Source organism: Ptychodera flava, assembly GCF_041260155.1.
Source record: "Ptychodera flava strain L36383 chromosome 23 unlocalized genomic scaffold, AS_Pfla_20210202 Scaffold_23__1_contigs__length_28996876_pilon, whole genome shotgun sequence".
In the NCBI taxonomy this organism is placed as follows: Eukaryota; Metazoa; Hemichordata; class Enteropneusta; family Ptychoderidae; genus Ptychodera; species Ptychodera flava.
The window spans coordinates 18,720,357-18,739,042 of record NW_027248277.1 but is presented as its reverse complement, the minus strand read 5'-3'; the positions used below and the strand labels follow the sequence as shown (position 1 = coordinate 18,739,042).

Below are 18,686 nucleotides of genomic sequence, written 5' to 3'. Positions count from 1 at the left end.
CCAAGTAACGTATCTTTCTCACGAGAATGCTGTACTACCCCGTGTTCTGTTGTATTCCAGCCACTTGTCAAATTGAGCTGTTATTATCATTTTAATTTATTCACAGAGTGGGCTTGAAACAAAACAATTATAGTATGCCACGCAAGGGCAACTGATAATTTCTATAATGTTTCCTAATGGAGGGAGAAATAATAGTATTGTACGTCATTTATTGTATTCTTTATTGCGTCTGTACTGTGAAAAAAAAGGCTGACTCAGAAAGGCAAAGACTGCAGAGACTAACTCGCAATAAGAAACTCAGATGCAAGTGGGATTCTCACAAAGATAGGCAGAGACTCTCAGACAGAGAAACTCTGTCGCAGACAGATGCAAAACTACCATTATCATTAAGGAATAGATGTATCAGGGACTGGGCCGAGAGCATTGTCATGGTTCCGTATTCACTAATAAGTTCCAGTTCTACATCATCATTGGTCAGTTCCAGGGGCGTCTCCATATTTTAATAGAATTGCGACAGTTGTATATTCGACTACTTTGTAACGCGTTGTGATTTGTAAGGTTTGGAGTTGAGTTGATCAATTGCAGGCCAGGTACACTCATTTAAATATAAAATGCTAAATCTAAAATGCTAATTATTACTTACAATATGAACACTCATTTGCTCGTATAAGTGACAGTTGAAGTTAAAATATTTCAATAACTTGATTGGCAGCGTTTTACGGTCTGAAAGGCTTGATTGCACCACAGAAAGTAAGGTTACCTTCAATATTCCTTGATTTGTGCACCAATACAGTAGTTCAATACATTTCAATACATTTCCTGAACAACTTGAAATTATTATGTTTAAAATACAAGAGTAAATTGAATAAAAGCCGATGTTTGTAGGTGCTAAAATTGGCTCACTCATCAAATCAGCAAATGAGATGGTTTCGTCTTAATTACAAACTTGCTATCTCATTTGTTGAAAATGGTTCATCTTCTCATTATTGAAGGTAAGAGATAAGAAGGAACGATAATCAAAACAATGCTGCAAGAAAGTTTATATACAACCAAGCTGTCTCTGTATGTAGAAAACAAATCCTTTAAATCAATGTATGATATCAATGTGTACAGATCAAGGAGATTTGTGTGTAACCTAACTTACTGTGAGGTCGGATACAGCCATGCCATTAATCTAAAGTCCTTCTTTTATCTGACAGGCTGAAAACCATTATACTAACGACGGCAGACAATTATCATATCCTCTTTAATATCAACACAACAGGTTACTAATAACAAATGCATATTTCAATGTCACGTGGTCATCGCCAAACAACGGAGTCACAAAATCCCAGGCTCAAAGGTCACCGCTTGAGGGCACTCTCTTCGACCAGTCTCTCACTTGAGAGTGCTATCATCGTGATAAGGTACGTAACATTTTGTCAGAAATTTCACCACCAACAATGATAAATTGCCAACCGTGTTCGTGGCGTAGGATTTTTCCTGAATCAAAATCTAGCATGTCAACATGACACTCACTCTTGCTGCTATGTCTACACGTCATATCTATGAACATGTCACCTTTTTACCATGACGTCCCATTTTCAGCTTATCGACTAAAGTAAGCTAGTTGCCTCTCGGATTGACAAAACGTAAATGAATACAATCTATGCAGTACATTTTGCAGACTATAAGAACGACACTTATTCATTTCTCTGAGTATATAGTGTCTATCTGTTCACTATGAAGAATAGTGACTCTCACGATCACATTGGTACCCAAGAATGGTCCGTCGACAAAGCAGCCGAGTTCCAAATATGTCAAATTATCGCCCTTATAATATGCACGTCCAAATTTGGATCATACCATCACAGATATAATCTTGCCTCCTAATGTAGTAATCGAGGAGTCTGGTTAATGTTCATAAGGTTGTGTTTTGTCTGTTCATTTAGACTTACTCTGACCATGCAAATGCAATGGAGCGTTGCTACAGTCTAATTGGACAAACTAGACACGATAATTTGTCATGTTTACTGCAGCAAAATCGATGTTGAACTCTTATACACATAATCACCGACAGAAGTTAAAGTTATTTCGATCTCTGAAAAAGTGAATTTCCTTGAATATTGATGAGAAAATGCCTTGTTCGACACAACGGCATAGAACTTAAAACTGCTCCCTTACAAGCTAAGGTACAATGTTAACAAACATTTGAAAATAAAAAACAACGTACACCGATATACAGATTACGATTGTAATCGCAAAAGAAGCATGGGAAGGTGAACTTTGTTCAAGAAAACAAGTTTATTTTTAATATGCACAGATAACTATAACGTAACTATAGCGGTAGCAAGATATTATTAAATGAGTGAAATAACAATAAAATATTATTTTGTACATACATGTAAATCCTCTCACAGATACACTATTTCGACATCTTAAACTTTCATTAAAATGTGTTTCCGATGAACAAAATGGACTTGTTTCATAAGTTATGCCAAGTAACATACACTTTGTGAAATACCTAAGTAGCTATTCACAACATTTGATGATACACTAAGTCTATATTTAAATTGTAGCATCTGAAACTTTGGTAAATGATTCAAATACATTCTTAAAATCTCTTTAAAGTCAGTTATATACTCTAGCAATCTGTTCATGAAATAATTATTCACAGCAAACAAATTTTAATATAGTAAAGACAAGATACTTAAACCTTCAAATTTGTAAACTGTTAACTTTTCAAAAGTATAAACAACTACACTAACCATGTAACTACCGATAAAACTTCAAGAATACTTCCCAATTTTCAATCTTAATTCTTTAGAACACTACGCATGTCTTTGTATCCAGTGTTTTGTCTCCGTATGTGTCATTGTTTTGGATGGTGAATTTCTGTTTGTTCCTCAAAACAAATTCTGATCAAGGACAAACAACTCTTATGAAAACGTATATAATACTATAATGATGGCATGTTAAACGTAGTATAGTACATCTACGAATATAAATAAAACAAAACTTTAATGTTAGATTACTTTTGTACTAACGCTATTACTGTAACATTACTTTCTGATCTTGTGTACTTGTCATCACCGAGATGAAATATCTAATGAAAAGGATCTTGTTTTGAATACCAAATAACAACATTCAGATTTGTAAGTTGATGAGATCAATAGCAAACGGAAGTAGACAAACATAACAGCAATTAAAGTCATTAATATCAGTTCTACAAAATATGAATCATTGCATGGTGTTATAATCCCCATTAATACCACCAACATCACCACCACCACCACCACCATCATCATCATCATCATCATCATTATCATCATCATCATCTTTGTTCACATCAATCTGACACCGACGATGTCTCTGCACAAGTTCTTATCCCATTTTCTCCTTGACCATTATCACTCCGGGTTTTACTCTTCTTCTCTGTAAGAGAAGAGCTATGTCTGTTAATATATGCTGTCTTCATTAATAGGCGAGCGGCAAACCCACAAAAAGGGCCTTATTTTACGAGTTTAATGTACCCGCCTTACATACAGCCTCATCATACGTCATTTTAAAGCTTATTATCTCTACTTTAAGAAAATTGACGATTAGGAGCTGCCTTGTAGGGCCATAACCCCCTAATTTGCATAATTATCATGGGTACCAAATTTGCATAAATGTGATTTAAAATTAGGAAATTCATTGTTAACTACTCTAAACATACGTTTAAACTATCGAGTGATATATCAAATGAAAGGTAGTTGCATGTAGAATACAAAATGAATATCCAAAGAGATATTGATATTGATTTCACTGAAATATTTTCATACTTATATGGAAAACAATATTTTCCCCTTTTGAATAACAATATTTTAAAAATTTTAACTCATACAGTCACATCATACAGCCACATCATACGTCATTTGAAAGCTTACTATATCTACTTGAAGAAAATTGACAATGTTGAGCTACCAAGGAAGGCCGTGCCTTTAATTTGCATAATTTACACTGGTAAGCAATTTGCAGAAATGAGATACAAAATTGGCAAATTCATTGTTAACTATTCTAAACATACTTTTACACTATCGAGTGATATATTGTCTTTGGTAATGGTATTTGCAAGTAAAACACAAAATTGATATCAAAAGAGATATTTAAAGTGATTTTACTGAAATATTTTTTATTTCTATTGAAATAAATATTTCCCCTTTTGAATAATGGTATTGAAAAAAATAACAAAAGTATCAATGCAACCACAAGCATTATGATGTGAAATAAGTGCATAGAACATGAAGAATAAACAGCTGAAATTAGTTCTGAAAATGATGACTTTTTTGTTGAATGTATGTTTTAGAACATACGAACACCTCTACTTGTTTACAATATTATCCAATACCGATGTCTAGGTTTTATAGGTCAGAGGCTGTTTCTTCAAACATGCCTTTTGTTTGGAGTATAATAAGGCTTATAGCCATTCACAGCATAAAGAAACTTTTTAATGTTACTCAAGAATACCAACATTTTCTTGTAATATATATATATATATATATATATATATATATATATATATATATATATATATATATATATATTGATTTTAACATATATGGTAAATAATTTGAATGCCAACATAATTTCGTAAAGATGTTTGGGAAAATATCACCAATTACTAATATTATATAGGGCTCAGCCCTGGTGCCGCGCCAGGGGTTAAGATTGGCAATGTTATTTGTATTGATTCATGATAAACTGTAATTGTTACTTCATAAACGTTTATATGACAACTATGCCCAGTTTCCCTCTGATGAAAGCAGTTCACGTACGTACACGACGTCAAACCCTGCAGCAGGGCAGGTATAGATTTTCTGTAGCGTGTAAAAATTTTGGACAAAAATTGGCAATTTTACAATGATAACAGCCTATTGCGTTAAACAAGGGACGTATTATGCAATCATTATCATTGCAATGGTAACCGCACTGCCCACCTTCCACTTGCAAGCTGAAAACTATAGTGTCCGTCTAAAAACTGGCAATTTTTGAGTCTAATTATTGACACAGGGGCGCTCTTCTATAATTCCATCCCAGCATTCTTTGCGTATGCCACCGTTCATATGCACGACAGTTTTCTCCCTTTATCTATATTAACGATATTTTGTATCAGCGACAAGATGCATAATAAACAATTACTGGCTAATAAGAGAGGTATATTTTATAAAAGGCATGTTATATAATTGTAATTTGTTTCGTATTTGTTTATTTACGAGTACTCAAAAAAAAAACATGGCGGCGCCCATGAAAGAAGGGTACACTTCCGGTTACTCGCATAGTATATTATGAATAAGCGCATGCGTAGTCAGTAAGCGCTGGCGCGACTATTAAGTACAATATAAACATAAAGAAAGATCCACATGAATGTGGTTGTTGAAAAGTAACTCTGTAGTCGAAACAATGTGTCAGAGTAAGCTGCAATCAAAGGAATGGCATGATTCATGATCCGAATCATTCATGGCGATACAGTGTCATACATTTCAAGTAAATCCTGTGTATATTGTAAGTGTAGTTACGTTTGGCTGTTTTATGTAAAGTAAAGAGTTGATTTGACATGGCGAGACGTGCTCCTAGTCTACGTGCCCTGCCCTATGGGGTGGCAAGATTAATGTGACACTGCGATCCTTTGATGCTACCTTTCGAGAACAGAGTTGTCTTCATCAGTTTCTAAAGATTCATTTTCGGTTGGTGAAACGTGTGCACTGATTGAATGATTGTACGTGTTACCAATCAAGATGTTCCACTGAAGTTCAGTTCGTTCAAGTAGGGAAGCTAGAATGTCTACTGTTCGGTCAGGCTGTGTTTGTGTATGCTCATTGGAACAGGAGATTGGGAATTTCTGCCGAAGCTGGAGATCCCATACTGCACCCAAATATCTGACGGTAAAATTATATTGTTGAATTGAAACGTGTTGTTTTTCGTTGTTGTTGGTTGTTTGATTATGTAATCATTTGATGGTCTTTCCTGATTTAATGTTCTGTCGATTCCATTGCTTCATTATGTAAATTGCCACGATGTCTAGTGTTACAAATGTCGCATTGGCCGGAACTTTTATTGCTCAATTTTTCGTGTAAAATCTGTTGTATCTTTGCTGTATGTTGTTTATTTCTTCACATTTGTTTGAGAAAACAGTCAATGAATTCTGATCTGTGAAAGGTTAGACTGCATCATCCATTTATAATTGGGCGGCCTACGAACTAATTTCCTGGTGGGTGTCATTTTGTGGACTTGTACTTTCAGCATGAGGTACCAACTTGAAAGTGGTGTTAATATTTTACTGTTGACCAGAATAATCGCCATGGCTAATCAACACTTTATATAAAACAGCCAAACATAATATACACTGACAATGTACACAATATCATACACAAAACGTGAACAACGAAAATATATATGAACGATGTGTTGAGTTGCTTTACCTTTATTACTTAAAAATAAATACGATAAAATGAACTATGGTGTCCTCCGTTTACATATTCCACATAACTGAACTGAAACAGTCGATGTAACACAGATGTGGTAGCAAGTAATTATCCATCAAAACAAGATTTCTAGAGAAATTCAAGCTAAAGACATCAATAATACAAGAGGGTTATTCAACACACATCTATTTATAGCAAGATTGGAACTTATTTGGAATAATTGGATGGTGAAGTAATGTCGGTTTAATTTGGAAATTTAGCTCATCTGCTTTTCTTTTTATTTGTTTTTAAGAATAATTTGTAATATTTCAACACTCAGCTACAGGGCACCAAGCACGTTTGAGAAAATTTGAAAAATATGAAGATCCAATTATCCCGAATTAGTTCCAGTTGGTTTTATATGTTCTTGTTGTTCAGTTATATGGGAATTAGACAGGGAAAGGATCCCGTCTGCCTATCCTAAATAAACAAAAATCAATTGCAAAACAAATTCATATATTTATCCCCATAATGTAGGCATTATTCGTATATACTAAACAATTTTATGTATATTAAAAATGACTCATGATATTTACGATGTAAATGAAAATTTTCAATAAGAATACTTTAAATACACGTTTTGAGTTCATAGTTCTATTCTACATGCAAATGCCTTTTATTTGATACATCACTCGATAGTTTAAAAGTAAGTTTAGAGTACTTAACAATGGATTTTTGTAATTTTATATCGGATTCATGCAAATTAGGTACCCGTGTACATTATGCAAATTACAGAATTACGGCCCTATTTGGCAGCTGCATATCGTCAATTTTCGTGAAGCAGAGATAGTAGGCTTTCAAATGACGTTTGATATGGTTGTATGATGCGGTTCTATGTGTTACAATTATTAAAATATCGTTATTCTAAAGGAAAAATATATTTTTCTACATTAATACGAAAACATTTTAGTAAAATCATTTTAATATCTTTTTGGATATCCATTTTGTATTCTACATGCAAATACCTTTCATTTGATATATCACTCGATAGTTTAAAGTATGTTTAGAGTAGTTAATAAATTTCTAATTTTATATCGCATAAATGCAGGTTTAGTACCCGTGTAAATTATGCTAATTAAGGGCCATGTCTGTACTTGACAGCTCAACAATGTCAATTTTCTTGAAGTAGAGATAGTAAGCTCTCAAATGACGTATGATGTGGCTGTATGATTTGCTTTATGTGTTAATAAATTTTGAAATACTGTTATTCAAAAGGGAAAATATTTATTTTAATATAAATATGAAATATTTCAGTGACATGAATTTAAATATCTTTTTGGATATCAATTTAGTATTCTACATGCAAATACCTTTCATTTGATATATCACTCGATAGTTTTAAAGTGTGTTTAGAGTAGTTAACAATAAATTTCTAATATTATATCGCAATTATGCAAATTGGGTATCCATGTGATTTATGCTAATAAAGGGCCAAGGCCGTACTTGACAGCTAAATACTGTGTATTTTCTTCAAGTAGAAATAATAAGCTTTCAAATGGTGCATGATGTGGCTGTATGATGTGGCTGTATGTGTTAAAGTTTTAAAATATTGTTATTCAAAAGGGGAAAATATTTTCAATATAATTATGAATATATTTCAGTGAAATGAATTATAATATCTTTTTGGATACTTATGTCGTATTCTAAATGCAAACACCTTTCATTTGATATATCACTCGATAGTTTAAACGTATGTTTAGAGTAGTAAACAATAAATTTCCTCACTTTATATCACATTTATGTAAATGGGGTAACCGTGTTCATTATGCAAATTAGGGTGTTATGGCCCTACTTGGCAGCTCCACATCGTCAATTTCCTTGAAGTAGAGATAATAAGCTTTCAAATGATGTATGATGTGGCCGTATGTAAGGTGGGTACATTAAGTGTGAAAAATAGGTGACCCTGCCGCTCGCCTATAAGTGACCTGATTTCATCTCATCTCTAATATGTATGTGATATTTCCAATGTAGCCACATTTATACTTCAAATTATAACAACATAGGCGTATGGTTTATTTGTGAGTCATTCACATATTATGTTTCTTCTCAAATCAGAGACAATACGATTAATTGCAACGAAATGAACAGGCAATATATTACCGGAGGATTTCTGTTTGTTTTTCATCATTCTCGTTCTTTCGAGAAAGGCGGCCAATATTGATAAGCAAAGTCTTTATGTTCACAAATAAAGACACAATGTCCATCGTTTTGTAGATATCGACATTTTAAAAATAAGATTGACGGACCATGATATCTAGATGGGCACTATAGGACAGCAAGTCAGTGTTTACGTACCCTATGAAATAGACCCACAATACTACTCTTCAGACTTTTCATTTTTCTTTCTTCTTCTTGATTCTCTTTCTCTTCTTCTCTAAGTTCCTCCCTGTTGGCTTTTCTGGCGTCAAAACGGTCATGCTCTGTCTGTTTGTACTGTTTCAATTCTCTCTTTTCGTCATCGTCGCCTGAAAACCGTACTCGAATTGCAACTAGAACCTTGAAAGAAATACAGTATATGTACTTATATACCCTTTAGGAATAGTTGTTGTATTTGGTCAATTCTTTTTTGTTACTTATTGCACCCGGCTAAAGTTTTGTTCTATACGTTTACTTTTGAAAAAGTTAAGCATGTTTTTATAGGATTTATCTAAGTCTTATCTAAGTCTTATCTAAGTATTTCTCTAAGAATATCAAAGTATCTCTCCCAACAAAGCTTCCCTTTGTTAACTTCTATAGTTTATCGGTGATAACTCGTATGACTGGATATCAGTTGTAGAAGCACTGCGCCTCTATTATGCGCATATACAGTTACATATTCACTGTAATCATAACATTTTGGCCTCTTACCTCGACATTAGTTGCGAAGAACATCAAAAATATCATTGACCCCTAAAAGAACAATAATAAAGAGAATATTGTAGACATCGATGCGTCACACTCAATGACGTTTCTACATAATTGACCGACAGTTGTAGATGTTATTAATACGGGCAGCGTATATATATATATGCCTATCTTATTTATCCATAACATTCATCGATCTTTTCGAGATTCTTTATGACGCCGCTCGCTTGCTTGTATGAACATAAAACGAAGAGTCTAAAATATCGATATTTTACGACCCAGCTTGTGGTCCTGCAAAAGGCTATTCCAATCAACAACAAGATTCTGAACCACCTTGCATGTATGAAACAGATTTTACCCATGTGACGATCAATGGGCTTATTATATCGAATGGATCAGGATCGTGGACAAGAGCGTAAATGCGTGAAACAATTAACAACAGCACACACAGCCGAAATTTTATATCGTCCTACCTGGGTGAATGCACAGCCAGCAAAGACATATCCACAGTTCAGATCATCAGTGTTCGAAGAGTAAGTTCCCATAATCCAAGTTAATGCAGTTACTGGTAACATAAGCATTATTGCTCTTAGGTCCTCCCTGTTTTGATAATTGAAGAGAAAACGGTAATTTATTGTGAGGCACTACTAAAAGGGGTAGAAACGGTTACGTAACAACATCGTCTACATGCAAACATTAAGATTTTATTTTCAGTTTACGTTTTAGTCTATGAGTGGCATGCTTGTAGGGTGAAATTTATTGCTGAAATCGGATGGACCGTCTCTGACAGAAACAAGACTAATAAGCTTACCAGAATTTCTGCCATTCAGCAAATCCATAGAAGACTCGTTCGGAATCAAATTCACGTTTTGTGAGAATTAGCAGTACAATACTCATCTGAAAAGACAAACGAACAATACATCCTTATAATAGAATATGTACAATTTGCATACTTCAGTGACAGTATAAAATTTGCAATAACCCACTGTGACAAAACATATATACTCTCTATGGGCATGTTGAATGGGACACAGTCGCTCTTTTTTATTTTTTGTGATATCAAGAAAACATGGAATACTTGCATATAGTGTACAAAATGACCACGGTATTACAAAAGCATCAAACATTACCCCTTTGCTGAATGCAAACATATGATTTCGTTTGTGACACCGGAACAAAATGGATTTTTGCCAATTCTGACTTGCTTTCCTATGACAAATAAACATTGCGACAAAGTACGGACAAGCTGCTACCCTTGTCTATGTAAAACGCACCGCAAATTAAGATTCCATCAGAAAAACTTGCATGAGGAACACATTTATGTTACAATACTTGTTCAGTCATGGTAACATTTGTGTACGTAAAGTGATATTTTGGTTAATCTTGACTGACGTCAGGCAGAATTTGGGTTGTGTACAGTTGACTAGTATTTCAGCACGTTACAAGAAGTCATAACAACACAAACTAAATGTACTTTTCATATTAAACAAAATAAATGACAAAAGTTTAAAAAGCGGCGTTGTTCCTTTAAATTGTGGTCTATATATGGCAGGTGAGAAGGTTGGTTGGTTGGTTAGTAGGTAAATATATAACATATATTGAAGCAGAAGATAGGGTAATAAGACATAAAGTATGTATGTTGGTATCAGGTGAGATACTTTACATACAGATAGGGAACACAAAATGTATATTGATTTGAAACAAAATATTAATTTTCAATTACATACCAGATTCATAATCGACACAATCATTATGCAAGGCACCATTACAAACGTTACCGTTGGAAACCAAAATCTAGGAAACATAGATTACAATATCCATTAGAGGTCAGTTTGGACATCTCTCTCTCTCTCTCTCTCTCTCTCTCTCTCTCTCATATATATTATACTCTTACCAAAGCTAAGTAAAATATTTATATATGATTAATATTCTACCATGAAGGATGTATATCAGGATTAAATGGACAGATTTAACATTTTGCTTCCAAAAAATTTATTCAGGTGAATGTATGCATTCATTAAGAAATCATAACTGGCAATATAAAGCAGAAAACTCGGAGTTATTTGATATATCTCCCCTGGCTAACATTACACGGTTAGTTTGCGGTCGAAGGTTTGGAAAGTGAGCGAAATAAAACCTGCCATGGAGATGCTGATTTTGGTTCAAGTGCTCGATACTCTAGGTCACTGCCATTATTTTTCAGTGCAGGACATGGCAACATTCTACCATGAAGTTAAAAAGCCAAAAATGACCGTCAGAAGTGTTAATAAATGTGGCATACGTTTGTCTGTCACTGTAGATATCAATCCGGATCCAAAGATAAATTATCATCAGACAAAGAGGCGCCAACCAGCCGTTGAGGAAGTACATAAACCTGAAAATATACAGAGAAAATTTGAGACAATGAAGATCATTTCGGAGACATTAAATTTCCTGCAATGTGGAATCACCTAATTACACTTTGTGTTGAGATTTTAGCTTTTGATATCACAGATATAATAGCCTGGTGATAATGTATTAACTGTAAAGCATGATCTTATAGGAATCTTATATCATTCCTCTCAAAGGCCATATGACATACAAATAAATTAACAAGGTCAGTTGATACGCTTACTTTCCATGTATGCTGGAGTACATATAGCAGGCAAGTCGTCTGTACGCCTCGATTGATAAATTCAAGGTCCACGCAGTGGTACTGAGAAAGGAAAACTGAATAACAGCAGTAGCAATATTGTTGACCTAGAAGAGGTAGAGAGATATAGTTATAAAATTGTGTACAGCAATCAAATATACATACATGCCTACCTACTTACCTACATACATACCAACCTAACTACCTACCTGCCTGCCTGTCGACATCCATACATCAATATATCCATCCATGCATCCATCCATCCATCCATCCATCCATCCATCCATCAATCATCCATACATCCATACATACATACATCCATCCATACATACATACATCCATACATACATACATACATACATACATACATACATACATACATACATACATACATACATACATACATACATACATACATACATACATACATACATACATACATACATACATACATACATACATACATACATACATACATACATACATACATACATACATAGTATACACACATACATACATACATACATACGTACATACATACATACATACATACATACGTACGTACGTACATACATACGTACATACATACATACATACATACATACATACATACATACATACATACATACATACATACATACATACATACATACATACGTACGTACGTACGTACGTACATACATACATACATACATACATACATACATACATACATACATACATACATACATACATACATACATACATACATACATAGTATACATACATACATACATACATACATACATACATACATACGTACATAGTATACACACATACATACATACATACATACATACATACATACATACATACATACATACATACATACATACATACATACAAAGTATATACATACAATTACTTACCATTGTGTTTTGTGTCACTCCGCCGAGAAATACGAACAAGGGCATCGGTAAGAAGGAATAGACATAATGACGAATTACGTAATACTGATCGGTGTCCAAACTGTCATTTAATGGAAAGATATTGATTAGAAGACCGTTTTAGATATTGATCTTTGAATCTACATGCGCACAACAATAAAGAATGAGCGTATCTGATGTGTATGTGAACTACAAAATTTGATATATACAGTGTCGTGACAACGTTCATTGTATCATTAAAGTTATGTACTCACCCAGATAGAATTATGAACACAGTTGTCAACAGAGTCAGAAGGAATGATAAGCAATTAGCTATCGTAATTGTAACATCTCTTGCAGCGACGGCAAATGGCTAGAGGATGAAAAGATACCTTTTTCCAGTCAGCGAATTTTAGCATTTTTAATAGTAGATGTTATAAAAAATCATGAGAATCTCTTCAATGTAGAAGGCAACACAATGACACCCGCAACTTGTGAAAGTAGTGCGAATAATACTTTTTCACCTAGCAGCGCCCTCTGCGACCGCTATATGAGGATAGAGAGCGCCATCATTGCTTGTACTCGACGATTATGAAATGTACTGATACACACAAGTATGCAGGACATGAACTTGATCGCTGTTCTGGAATATTAGTAACCAAAAAAATTAGTGAACTTGGTTTATTAAAGGCTACAATATTATTGTATCATTTTGAAATGCCAGCCTTGAGCGACTTTGGTCAATGACATGAAAATACGCTAAATAATGTGTGAACCCTATGATGTAATCTCCTTGTATATAGGTTAGACACAGTGCGGTGTCTGAGCAGGTCATTGGTAACCGGAAAGGAGATGTGAAATGGCGCTCATAGAACTAGAATTTACTTGATAATGTGCGTCGGAGGGGTCAATTTATCCGTAAGCCACATGAACTTTCGTAAGCTACGATGAACTCAAGTATCATTGTTCGAATATATTACAATGAACATACTGCGAATGTATCGCATGCATCGTTAGTTTCAAATTTTAACTTGCTGAATGCAATATTGTCGATCGGATGGAATACGAACCAATGGCCCTTCTCCCAACGTCATGTCCAATGCTGCGATGGTTGGTTGAGAACACAGGCAGGAAGTGAAATCTTTGGTGAACTTTGATCTGACGACCGAGCTTTCGTTGAACTTCCAAACCCTCCAGAAACAAATAAACAATAAATCAGAATATAACTTTGAGGAGAGATAGATATAGATAGATGTATAGATATACACTTTATCTTAAACACTGTACACTTCAAAAGTGAGCAGTTACTCAAATGTATCTCAGAAATGCAACTTGGTCTGAGAAAGAAGCTTTTATTATCAATTCTGATAAGTTCCCTTTGTTGAACAAACATTCTGAGCTGTTCTGTCGGTGCCAACACGAAGTAAAATTTGCTTGTCCGATTTCTATCCAACTAATCACCACAAATGGCTTGACCTAACTTGATACTAATTTTTAGCATCTCAAGCAAATTTAAGACAATAAAGTTTACATATCTGACAACAGCGTGAATGCGTTAACTCGAGTAATAAATAGGTAAAAACATACTTGATATATTTTTATTTATGTTGCACGAAGCACTGTACCCATATAAGTATATATATATATATATATATATATATATATATATATATATATATATATATATATCAAGTGTGTATATGTATGTATGTATGTATGTATGTATGTATGTATGTATGTATGTATGTATGTATGTATGTGTGTAGAGAGAACGGGGGAAAGAGAGATGTGTACGCAATCCTTTTTTTTTACTTTTCACACTGTTTATTTATCAATGACTTCACCATAATTTCATATTGTAATTATTTTCTCATTATGCAATTTCCATGTATTTAGAGAAATATTTTGACAGGGTTTTGATATGGATTAGTACATTCGGATTAATGTGCAAATTATATTTCTATTGATGGATTAATCAAAGTCATATCTTATCGCATTAACAACTGCAACCATAAGGCAGTAAAATAATCAGTGAGAACTTCTGTGACCGCTGTTATATGTACAACACTGGCAGTGAGCATTATTATTAAGTGACGTAATTAGTTTGGTAAGTGAATTGGAGAGACTGAATGAAAAGTATGCCGCTGACAGGGAGGTAAAGACATAGATTTTGTGAACGATATACTTACAATTTGGGTTTATTAAACTGCATCGTCACACATCTTGACTTATGTGCAGGCTGCAAAATATGCAATATGACACAGCCTTTTTAATAAATACACACACAGACAGACAGACAGACAGACAGACACACTATATATATATATATATATATATATATATATATATATATATATATATATATATATATATATATATATATATATATACTCTGATAATCTACGACCTGTAGTTGCCACTCTACAGGGTGTTCCATACGCTAAGTAATCATTTGGATGATTGCTTATCGTATTGAATAGCCTGTACACTGACAATTACAAGTTATAGCAAAGTTGGCATATTTCATCTTATTATTGCCAGTTCTCTTCGAATTGTTGGCCGAACATCCCAAAAAATTTGCGTCCATGAACGGTGTCATGACCCGCTAGCTTTTATGATACACCAACGTGATGCACCCGTCAGGATTGGTGCCCAAACTGTGATAAGTCAAAGCCGAGAACGCGCTCGCTAATAATTTGAGTGACCGAAGTGCCGTATTTGGCTACAATGTTTTACACTAGTTTTGATGCCAATGAGCTGTGTCTCATAAAAGACATGGAATTAGCACTTAATAATAGAATCATATGAATGTTTGTGAACAACGACAAGAAATTTGATGTGCCATGGTCAGTTAATTCCACAGAATCCGGCTACTCTAATGAATGACTAGTATTCGCCAAAAACTAGTATTTTACCAATTAGAAAATAACAGCAAGTAATTATTAGAGATAAATTCAATCGGTTAAAATGTACTGAGCTGGTCCAAAGATGTAGTGACAAACAAATATTATTTGTCTTACTTTTAAACTAGCATATGGGTACGACTTAGCCGTTTTATGAGATACCCTTCAATAGTTGAAGCAGCTAACATTTTTGTCAGACGATTGCATGATGCAAGAAACACAAGGAATGAATATTAGACGAACTGACCTTCTTGTGGGGCATATCGAGAACCAATGATTGATGCTTCTTGTTTACACTGTTTCCACTGTAAGGTCTGACCATCACAACGGGACTGTTGATAGCTTTTTTCGAATTCACTGAATTGCCACTCTGCTTTTTCAAGACTCTACGAAGGAAACATTACAAATAAAAACAAGGTGTAATGTTAATATGTCCAAACATATGCTGATCCAGTCTGTACAGGCAATACTTAACTATCGATTGAATGGATGACTAATGGTTGATAACACACATCTCTTCAACTGAAGACAGATTGAATGATTTCAAAAAGCAACTGTTTATGTTCTCCAATCACAAAGCTCACCACAGGGGATAGCAGAATTTAACTGGAATCGTTCAACGTCATTTCATCATCAACAAAAATTGACGTAGTGAACAAATCATATGATGTTAACAGATTGAGTTGTGGACAACACACACGCATCAGTGGTACTTGTTGCAGATTGCAATAGTGTGTTCCAAAATGACATGGATATGCAATTGGTGAAATTTTGGATGGTAAATCGTTGTTAGCAGAGAGTGTTTAATTCGAAAGATCATGGATTCAAAACCAAGAATAAAGCATATTATATTCCCAAGTGACATAGCTAATGTCTCTTGTAGTGTTTTATGACGAGCTCAAGAGTCCTACAGCCTATCTAACTACAATTAACTTCCAAAAATTATTTCCTTCGAACATCAATTCATTAAGGCTGACTTACTTTTTCACGTTGACTGGTAGTACCCCGACTGGGTTATGATATACAAGTGCCACAACCACTGTAACATCTGAATACGAGGTATAGAAGGCAAAGACCATGATAAAACAACATACAAAATGTTACATCGATTTCACATTACTACTACAGTGCGAAAGAACTGGTTCAACAGGTACACCGTTTTGAGATGATAAGCTCATCTAAGTGAAAATGAAAACAATTAAAACGCATGTGGTGCAAGTATACAATGATGTTAATCAAACGAATAACTATAGACCCTCGAAAAAAACGGGAAGTTTTTCTCGAGGGTCTAAAGCTGCCGTCGTTTTATCAGTACAGAAACAGTTATTACCGAGACTGCTCCATGGTCCACCGGATGTGAGAGTCAACTTTGTTGTCAATACTTCATTTGATTCTTCCGTATTTCTCTTCAATCGACCATTGCGACCTCTGAGAGACAAAGACTCCATCTTCAAATCCATGGTTTTGGTTTGAAACGCCTGGTATTCTGTAAAAATATTAAAATACTGGTGCCATCGCCTGATTTGAATACGATTCTGTCACATTAACCAAGTGAAGGTCAGAAGTACTGTGGTAAAAATTCCATGAGTCTGAGAACGATGGAATGAGCGTTATACTATCGTTAACAATGCAACATATGGTCGAATATGGCACAAGGCATGCGTCATCCATTCTTACGAATATTATATCAGTGTCACTATGCAGTGTTTGTTATTGTGCAAGAACAGACAAACGTTGATTTGTCGAAGCAAGTTTGCTCGCATCCATACATAGTAAAAGAAACCTATCAGTCATAACTACGATTGGAATTTCTGTGTTACGATAACATTTTTCGAGGCACATTTTGTCAGTGCGACTGCCAACCTTCGTCATTAATGACCATAGTAAGTTCGGGTAGCCTAATCAATTTGAGTTTATGATATCTTCTAAATGTATGTGTCAATTTTCAAACATCTGGTAATCATTGTTTTTCTGACAGTTAATTCCTTAATAATCAAATTAACTGGCAAATAAACCACTCAAAAGTATATTTATTTACCAGTTCACGCAATAAGGTTCTTAAAGCTTGTTATTATGTTAAATTTTAAAAAAAACAATTTCTTACCAATGTTTTGATATTTAAGGTAAACATTAACATCATCAATTTGTATGAGGCTGTTCATATGGTCGGCAAACAGCACAAGATTCTCAAAAACTTGTACAGATCCTTCTCCGACACCTCGCGTCTGCAAATTGACAAATAGATACGTTCCATCAAACTTACATCAAAACTCATTATGCAGAGAATATGCCATTATTTCTCCTTATTTTGCATCGACGCAAATCATTCGCATGGCTTCAAGGAGGGAAGTTCGAGCGCTTATAGTGTATACTTTAATCTTATGGCAATCATTATTGATACTTCTAACATTATAATTTCTATAGGACTCCATGCTAGATTACTCCCTATACTTTATCTGAAATAAATACTATATAGTTACATAGGACAGGAAACACATATCATTATATCATTTGCTTTACAGTGAAGTACTTATTCTATTTGCAAATTTAATCAACAACTTTCGAAGATAGACACATTGACAATGTAACATCCCTCTTGTAACACTTTCTTTTCTACTTTGATAAGTTAAGGAAAGTTTAAGGGTTCTCTTGTATGCCGAAGTGTCTAATGACTGATCTTTTGCAGGCTTTGTTTGTTCGAAAACACTCACCTCATGAATGTTTTGCCATGGGGTTGCTTTGTCTGCAGCCAATAAGACGTCTGCCACTTCAACATATGCCTAGAGAAACAGGAAGTGAAAACATGCTAGCAGTATATGCTCATCAGGCCTCAAAACAATGAAAGTCGCCACGGTATGATTTCTAATGGTAAAGACAATGCTTCTCGCCAAAGCTGTTTACTTTGGGTGTGCATCGAAAA

General features: G+C 34.4%; 1 protein-coding gene and 2 long non-coding RNA genes across 3 annotated transcripts; all 3 read right to left on the bottom strand.

Moving 5' to 3' along the window:
• Positions 1-3,219: 3,219 nt before the first annotated feature.
• On the bottom strand, positions 3,220-10,670 carry LOC139123802 (uncharacterized). Its single transcript, XM_070689954.1, has 6 exons — positions 10,659-10,670; positions 10,138-10,223; positions 9,800-9,926; positions 9,330-9,371; positions 8,778-8,978; positions 3,220-3,333 (listed from the first exon to the last, which is right to left on the bottom strand). Exons 1-6 carry the CDS (start codon positions 10,668-10,670, stop codon positions 3,220-3,222), a joined length of 582 nt encoding a protein of 193 aa, XP_070546055.1.
• A 937-nt stretch (positions 10,671-11,607) lies between these two features.
• Positions 11,608-13,231, bottom strand: LOC139124050 (uncharacterized). The gene is made up of 3 exons (XR_011549849.1): positions 12,867-13,231; positions 11,941-12,065; positions 11,608-11,700 (listed from the first exon to the last, which is right to left on the bottom strand). It is a non-coding gene; the product is annotated as an uncharacterized lncRNA (long non-coding RNA).
• Positions 13,232-16,013: 2,782 nt separating this feature from the next.
• On the bottom strand, positions 16,014-17,252 carry LOC139124049 (uncharacterized). Its single transcript, XR_011549848.1, has 3 exons — positions 17,097-17,252; positions 16,748-16,814; positions 16,014-16,152 (listed from the first exon to the last, which is right to left on the bottom strand). It is a non-coding gene; the product is annotated as an uncharacterized lncRNA (long non-coding RNA).
• Positions 17,253-18,686: the final 1,434 nt, after the last annotated feature.